The sequence below is a fragment of the Protomyctophum parallelum genome, assembly GCF_964188405.1.
Source record: "Protomyctophum parallelum genome assembly, chromosome: 9".
In the NCBI taxonomy this organism is placed as follows: domain Eukaryota; kingdom Metazoa; phylum Chordata; class Actinopteri; order Myctophiformes; family Myctophidae; genus Protomyctophum; species Protomyctophum parallelum.
The window spans coordinates 2,554,972-2,563,341 of NC_139706.1; the positions used below are offsets into that span (position 1 = coordinate 2,554,972).

Here is an 8,370-nt window from a genome sequence, read left to right on the forward strand (position 1 = left end):
ATACACACACACACACACACACACACACACACTATAGTACGCCTCTTTAGACGTTTAAGCGTTGCTGAAACACACCATTATGTTGCACGATATTTGCATCATCCAAAAATACAGCTTCACCATTACATGAGTCATCCGGTGTTGCATCAGCCCTGTATACGTGCAGAACATATACCGGGCGGTAGTCCATCTTCTCCCCACGGTAATTTACCCAACATAAATAAATAAATAAAGCAAACACGCGTTTATATATATGTGCATATTCAATGAGTTGTATTATGTACAAGATAATGCACTGAGAGCCGTGCACACATGAGGACATACAAAGTAATACGTACATACAGTATAGTAATTCCCAAATGCAATATAATAGGACTGGCAGCCCACTGGATGTCCACTCAATTATAACGATGCTCAAAACGTTGCATCATTTTGTAGAAAAAATTATAATAATAATTGGAATTGATTTACAGTGTAAAACTATTCCAAAAGATGACCGACGTGTGCTGTGACACTTTGAGATTGATGTGAGGATGAACACACACACACACACACACACACACACACACACACACACACACAGTCACACACACACACACACACACACTAACTACCAGGCTTCTGAAAAAGTCTACAAAATGTCTTGATTAATTAACTTGCACAAGAAACTAACAAACAGTCAAAGTGGCATTGCGATAAAACAAATAAAAAGAAAAGAATAAGCCTTTGAAAATATATTTTCGGAATACAAAAGAAATAAAAAAATAAAGACGATCATACCAGCATGCCAATTTGAGCCATAAAGCATTCCCAGATTTCTATGAAGAATAGTCAGAGTAACAGCGTCCACAGAAGGTTAACCCATTTTTGGTGTTTTAAGCACTATGTTATACTATTTAGCTATTGAAAAATAGCAGATCTACAAGCTCATAGCGCGGCACCGAGTGCCGCGCTATGAGCTTGTAGGTCTGCTATTTTTTTAAATCGTGAAAATGTGCCGCAAATTTGGAATAGAATATTCTTTCAGAGCGAACGTTTTTAACTCAAATCTTTGCTTCTGAGGGGTTCCTGGAACAACATATTTTCAGATGGGGGTCGGCAGCCAATTACATATGATTTTTGGGGGTCCTTGACATGAAATATTGAGCACCTCTGATACAGAAACATGAGGTATTTCAGAAAACTGTCAGAATTTAGAAGACATTTTCTTAACCCATTCTGACCGGGCACCCGTTTTGGTGTCGGCATCATGTTATGCTTTAGCTATTTAAAAATAGCAGATCTACAAGCTCATATCGCGCCACCGAGTGGCGCGATACGAGCTTGTAGGTCTGCTATTTTTGAAAAAAATCGAAGAACGACTGACATTTTTTAGAATCTGATCTCAGGTCAGAATGGGTTAATCAGACCCAGTGTGTGTCCAGTGGAAACCTCGTATGAATCTGATCTCAGGTCAGAATGGGTTAAATGTTGACGTCAGGCCTAAATGGGTTAAATGAAAAATTAAGTAGCAAAGGAATAGTTTGGTACAGAGCTCGTCAAAGCAAACACAACCAAGAGGGATATAATACTTATACACCTGTATATGATGCAGCAATTATGGCATTGTAATAATAATAATTGTATGCTTGATTTTAGGTCCGCAGACAGTCAGGAAACCAAAGGTACAGAGAGAGAGGAGACACGCAAGACAAAATGGGAGGGCGGGGTTCGAACCCGGGTCCTCTCGCTCTGGGAGGGCGGGGTTCGAACCCGGGTCCTCTCGCTCTGGGAGGGCGGGGTTCGAACCCGGGTCCTCTCGCTCTGGGAGGGCGGGGTTCGAACCCGGGTCCTCTCGCTCTGGGAGGGCGGGGTTCGAACCCGGGTCCTCTCGCTCTGGGAGGGCGGGGTTCGAACCCGGGTCCTCTCGCTCTGGGAGGGCGGGGTTCGAACCCGGGTCCTCTCGCTCTGGGAGGGCGGGGTTCGAACCCGGGTCCTCTCGCTCTGGGAGGGCGGGGTTCGAACCCGGGTCCTCACGCTCACAAGGAGCACAATGTAGTCCATGCAACTGGCTGAGCTACCAGGCACGCCCTATATTATGCAAATATTTGGAGGCAAATGTGTGCACGTGTGTTTGTATGCGTGTGTGTTTGTATGAGAATGTGAAAAGTTAAAAAAAAAAAAAAAAAAAAAAAAAGTCTATAATAATTTTTAGATATGTTGTTCTGATTGATGATGTAGTGTAGAACTAAAGGGCTCTGTGCAACTAAAGTTTGGAATTAACTCAAACTCAAATTGGCTTCAGCACTTACTTTAACCTGGTTTAACCTTCAGCACTTTAACCTGGTTTCCAGAAAATGTCCTAAATATAGATTTTAATCTTTGAAATAATCTGTCTACACATCAAATATACAGTAACAAAGAATAGCAGTATTATAATTTAAAAATAGCACGCACGCACGCACACACACACACACACACACACACACACACACACACACACACACACACACACACACACACACACACACACACACACACACACCAAGATAAGTGGAATCCCCAACTTAGAACAAAACACACATTTCTCCTTCCATCTCCCCCGGGGAGAGCTCTACTTGTTCTGCCCTTTGTTGTCGCTGCCCCCCTTGTTGCCGTGTCTATCGTCATGGGAACCCCGGCGGTCACCCCCCCGGTGCTCGCGTCTCTCCCGACATTCCCGGCACTCCTCCTCGTCCTCCTCCTCGTCCTCCTCCCCGTCGTGGATTATCTCCACCTCCAGACGTCCGATGTAGAGCGACACCGCACACAGCCAGAAGAGGGCGATGCTGCCCACCACGGCCGAGTGCAGCATGACGGCCGGGACGGAGAGCAGCATGAGCCTCCGCAGCGTGAGGAGACTCCCCACGTAGGACGCCGCGCCGAAAGACACACACACGCCGCCCAGGATGAAGAAGGCTGAGGAGGAGGAGGATGAGAGGAGGGAGGAGGAGGAGGGGGGGGAGGAAGAGGAGGAGGAGGAGGAGGAGGAGGAGGAGAGGAGAGGAGAGGAGAGGAGAGGAGAGGAGAGGAGAGGAGAGGAGAGGAGAGGAGAGGAGAGGAGAGGAGAGGAGAGGAGAGGAGAGGAGAGGGGGGAGAGGAGGAGGAGGGGGAGGAGGAGGGAGAGGAGGGGGAGGAGGAGGAGGAGGGGAAGGAGGAGGAGGGGAAGGAGGAGGAGGGGGAGGAGGGGGAGGAGGAGGGGGAGGAGGGAGAGGAGGAGGAGGAGGGAGAGGAGGAGGAGGAGGAGGAGGAGGGGGAGGAGGAGGAGCACACAACAACAGAATGAATGCCAAAATGAACCTTTTTGTCCCAACAAAGCCTATATAACCCATTTTGACCTGAGATCAGATTCTAAAAAATGTCTTCTAAATCCTGACAGTTTTCTGAAAAAGCTATGTTTCTATGTCAGTGGTTCTTCGATTTTTCAAAAATAGCAGACCTACAAGCTCGTGGCGCGCTACGAGCTTGTAGGTCTGCTATTTTTCAATAATTAAAGCATATCATAATGCTTACACCAAAAGGGGTTTTCGCCCAAAATGGAATAATACAGCAGGGCCAGGCCAGAATGTCACTTCCATTTTATAACAGCATGAACAGCATGAGAATCAGTTGTTCTCAAACTTTCTATAACTTCAAGGTCTTGAGAGTGTATATGGTTGGTATGGAATGGAACCACATTCATACACTGTCAAGAGTTACAGACCTGCGAGGGCAGGTCCAACAACACTTACAGCAAATTAATGTAATCTCTCTGACATGCACTTTTTCTGATGCGTGCGTGCACTGTGCAGCATGCAAACAGACCGTCCCATAGGCCTACGTGTACAAAAGGCCCTAATTGAAATGGACAATTAGGTCACATCCAGTGCAGGTGTGATTATTAGCACAGGGTCACCGCGCCCTTGGAAGAGAGCTTTCATTCACTTCAGAACAAGGACAGGAGAGGAGCTAACATGCCAGCAACAGAGCTGAACATTTCTATCTCATTTAGTCTGTTTTACTGTGTTACCAGTCGACTACCTGTCAAATGTTTATGTTGTGTGCGTCACGGACCCAAAGTAAGTTACCAACATTACTGTTATTTGGTTCTGATTCGTGTAAATGACAAGACTAATGATTAATATGATTTGTTTGATTTCCCCATGTCAATGTGGCAACCATGTATGTATTAATATACAGAATATGGGTGACAATGTTAGCCTGGTTAATAAACCAGACTAATATCGCACGGATCCGCGGGATATTAGTCTGGGGAGGCTCAGCTTGGATTTCATTTCCAGGGAAACATTTTCTCTTTGACGCAATTGGTCAGAGCTACTGTCAGTCAAAGGTCTCAAGCATTGAACGTCACTGTACCAAAGCCTGCCCATATTGCATACCGTGTCCCTATTGGAGGCCACATTCTCTGGAGTAGGAAATGGGCGTAAAATTGAGCCTCTCCAGACCGAAATCCGCCGGTATTTTTTTTTGCCAACGGCTGATTCGGTCTGGTTTATTAACCAGGCTATGACAATGTTGTATTTGATGATGGTGATACTTTCCTTTCATGAAGCGGATATACTTAAGTGATTCTTTGTGAATACTTAACTGCTGTGTACATGGTGTATGTTGTAGTGAGTTATGTGCTTTGTGGAGTAAGTACTGTTTGTATTAATGGAGGAGTTTGCTGTATTGTAAGCAATGCATACTATATATTGTGATCCCCTTTGTCGCCCTCCCTCCTTTAGAACCACACGAACAGACAAAGATTATTGTGTCTTTGCCAATCTACCATACTGTGCTCTTTAATTGTGCCGTTACATTCAACAAAGACTGTGCCTACGAGCAACACTCCATCCTTGTCTCCTTGTGAATTCTTACCAATTCCCTGTGGCGAATATATCAAGATGATAGTTCTAAAGACTTTCACCGATAGACTATGCAATGTCGCCCCCCATTGGATCTATGAATTGCAGCTTGGTTAAAAGCACGTTTTATCAGTGCTCAGAGTTTTTGTATTATTAAATTAATTAAAAACGATGGTTGGGACTTCCCCTCAGAAATCCCTGCTGAAGCACGAATCCTATAACTAATTTAGGCCTGAGGCCGATTAAAAAAAAGAAAAGAAAAAGGCTTCTAAACAGTTTTCTGAAAAACCTGTTTCTATGTCAGTGGTGCTCAACCTTTTTCACGCCAAGGACCCCCAGAACTATCTGTATTTGGCTGCGGACCCCCATAACCCCCAAAATATGTAGTTCCAGGGACCCCCCCCCCCGAGAAGCAAAGATTTGAGTTAAACGTTCGCTCTGAAATAATTTGTATTCAAAGATTTGCGGCACGTTGTCACGATTTTTCAAAGTTTCAGGTCTACAAGCTCATAGCGTGGCACTCGGTGGCGCGCTATGAGCTTGTAGATCTGCTATTTTTCAATAGTTAAAGTATAACATAATGCTTAAAACACCAAAAGGGGTTCCCGTCCTGAAGGGGACAGTTTAGTGTGTGTATCATCATTACTAAATTCACTGATCGCTGTCTGTCCTATTCCAGGTCACCAGTGAAATGCATGTTGGGACGGACACAGATTAATACTGGGACACACTTTTCCGCGTAACAGACCCACACAGGGAAAACAACTCGGACGGGGCATGTTAACGTGAACACACACGCCGTTTCGACACCACACTGAACATCATTTGCTGTTCATATAATATATGAACAGCAAATGATGTGAATCTAGTCCTTACCCGTTCTGAATATTATTCAGAATGGGTAAGGACTAGTTTCACAAATTAATGCTGCTCTTTAACTGTATTGCAATGGAGGTAACAGCCATGTGTCGTACCATATCCAGCTTCTCGACCAACATCACTCTGGACAAAGGCTATGACTCCAATCCCAGTGGCCAGCAGGCCGTTCCTGAACCACGACAGGAAGCCTGTAACGACACACAGACAACGCTCAACAGTCTGAGGCAGGAGAGATGTGTTCACTTTCAAATATATTTTAAATTATCTTTACATTTTATTTTTTTATTTCGGATAAATTTGTGCGACTTGTAAAGACGAAACTGAAGTGGGGAGGAGGCTCCACTTCCGCTTTATATTTTACTCATGACAGCTCTTCCGTCGCTCCAGACTGTATGATGGAAGCATTTATATTTTACTCATGGCAGCTCTTCCGTCGCTCCAGACTGTATGACGGAAGCATTTATATTTTACTCATGGCAGCTCTTCCGTTGCTCCAGACTGTATGACGGAAGCATTTATATTTTACTCATGGCAGCTCTTCCGTTGCTCCAGACTGTATGATGGAAGCATTTATATTTTACTCATGGCAGCTCTTCCGTTGCTCCAGACTGCATGATGGAAGCATTTGTAAATTGCGAGAAGCAACAGTCTGGTAACGCGAGACTAGTTCTCCATCCAGTGCCTTTGATTGAAGGGTTCCCTGCCCACGGGGACGTGCCCAGCTGGTGTTGGGGGTGAAATCAGCCCTCAGCTATCAGCTGCAATTATAGAATGATCAAGTTCACCTGTGGTGCCGACGCCCGGGACGGGGCTGCAATCATAAAACTGCCACCACCTTGTGGCGCTCTGCGCCTTTAACACCCACCTAAGAGGAGCAGACACTGCCACAAGATGGGACGAGCATGAGGTGGAAGGGAAGTGTGTTTTCTATGGAAAGTTTGGAAAAGGCTTATTAAGGGAAGGAATTAAGGACTGACGGAAGGACGGGTCAAACATCAAACTATGGAACAAACTGCAGGCTGGGGGAACAAGGTTAATCCTTTTGTTCTACTATTTTCACTGTTTATGGTTACTGGAGTTTGATGGACTTGGTTAGCAGTTGGGTTACACTTTGTTATGCTTTGTAGCTTAATCCACTGAATACAGAGATTGGCCAGTTGCGTCATCACAGTTGAGTTACCTGTTTCATGTGACTTTCTCAGCATCTGCCAAAATAAGAAGGGTAAAAAAAGTTAATTACTCCGTTAGGCCAAGATACAGAATTGACATGGTGATTGATAGATGCAAAGAATGAAACGGAATGGGATAACTTCCATTCCACCCAGGGGAACGGTATGACTGTCAGGTTTCAGCTATATGTCAGTTATGAGTCTCCTATTCACCACAAGCAACGTTAGAAGCGGTCTGTATCTAGGCTGCAAAACGAGCTCCATTTAAAAGCTAGACCATTCATGGAAACAAGTCATTTGTAATGTGAAGCGCACACAGGTGTTTTTTCAAACTCCCACGTGCAGCCATTATGTTGTCATTGAAATACCATTATGTTTCGAAATGAAATTGTGCATGTATTCAGGAAGTTGAGTGAGTGAATTAGTGCTTCCAACCCCGAACTTTGAAAACTCATATAGGTATATAAAGCTATATGGGCTGCCAGTTCAGAAAGTATAGTTCATAACATGACAGTGGGTTTTTATAATGGACCCTGAGCTAACAGGCTCCGATCATCTGTAGTCTGTAGATCTGGATTCTTTGATGAATTGAACAATGTGGACCCTGTTGTAAACAAGTGTAATGCTTAATTGGGTCGTCCACTCACAGTTAACAGTCTTTGTATTTGAGTTTGTGCTTGAAATGTACTGTAATTCTACAAACTGTTAATACATTTATCAATCAATCAATCAATGGATCTTGGGGCCAAATAATGTATATACTCTTGCCTTGTTATCATTCATAATGAGGCTTTTTAGTTGTATAGGCTATACTTTTAACCTGCAACTAACTCACCAGGGCATCCGCCTTGTCCAGGTCATCCAGTCGGTGGTACCGCTGCTGCTGCTGCTGCTGCTCCGGGGAGCGGGGACTGCTCTTCCCCCAGCCGGGTCCCTTCTCCCCGACCCGGCTCCGCGCCGACCCCTGGAGCCCCCGGCTCCTCGCCGACAGACCCCCGACGTACTGCGGCCAGTGCGGCGGCCGCACCACGTTTATGATCCGAGCGACCTGAGGCAGGATGAGGCGCCTCTTCGTAAACAAACTCCTCCAAGCAGCATTCATCATGATTATATCACTCACAGTCACATGCAGTGAACGAAACAGCCAAACAACCACAACATGAACCTTCACACCGACGGCAGCGTCTAGTGAACAGATCTAATGAACAGATTTAAGGCTTCCGGTGGACGATCTCTTCAAAATAAGAGTACCCTCTAGAGTATTGAAAAAAAGTTTAATTTGCACATTAAAACTACAAATTAAGCATTTAAATGATGCTATATGATGCTATAAGACACACATTATGTTTCTGTGTAAAAATAAGTAATTAAATCATTATAATAATAATAATAAAGTTATCTAAATGGATAAATGCTATTCACTGGAGTGCATGGACTTTATAAAGTGGACACTGGAC

At 44.6% G+C, this 8,370-nt stretch overlaps 1 protein-coding gene across 1 annotated transcript; it reads right to left on the reverse strand.

The window, feature by feature from the left end:
- Nucleotides 1-1,881: 1,881 nt before the first annotated feature.
- On the reverse strand, nt 1,882-8,080 carry tmem160 (transmembrane protein 160). The gene is made up of 4 exons (XM_083773558.1): nt 7,749-8,080; nt 6,925-6,949; nt 5,840-5,932; nt 1,882-2,937 (listed from the first exon to the last, which is right to left on the reverse strand). The coding sequence occupies exons 1-4, from the start codon at nt 8,016-8,018 to the stop codon at nt 2,594-2,596; spliced, it is 732 nt and encodes a 243-aa protein (XP_083629684.1). The 5' UTR covers nt 8,019-8,080; the 3' UTR covers nt 1,882-2,593.
- Between the last annotated feature and the right edge of the window lie 290 nt (nt 8,081-8,370).

Bases quoted from the DNA above. Each gene is read 5' to 3' on its own strand.
- tmem160 (XM_083773558.1), bottom strand. From the start codon at position 8,018: ATGATGAATGCTGCTTGGAGGAGTTTGTTTACGAAGAGGCGCCTCATC. The intron at 5,933-6,924 runs GTAACTCAACTG...GTGTCGTTACAG, and splicing joins GAGAAAGTCACATGAAACAG to GCTTCCTGTCGTGGTTCAGG. The intron at 2,938-5,839 runs GTACGACACATG...CCTCCTCCTCAG, and splicing joins TGGTCGAGAAGCTGGATATG to CCTTCTTCATCCTGGGCGGC.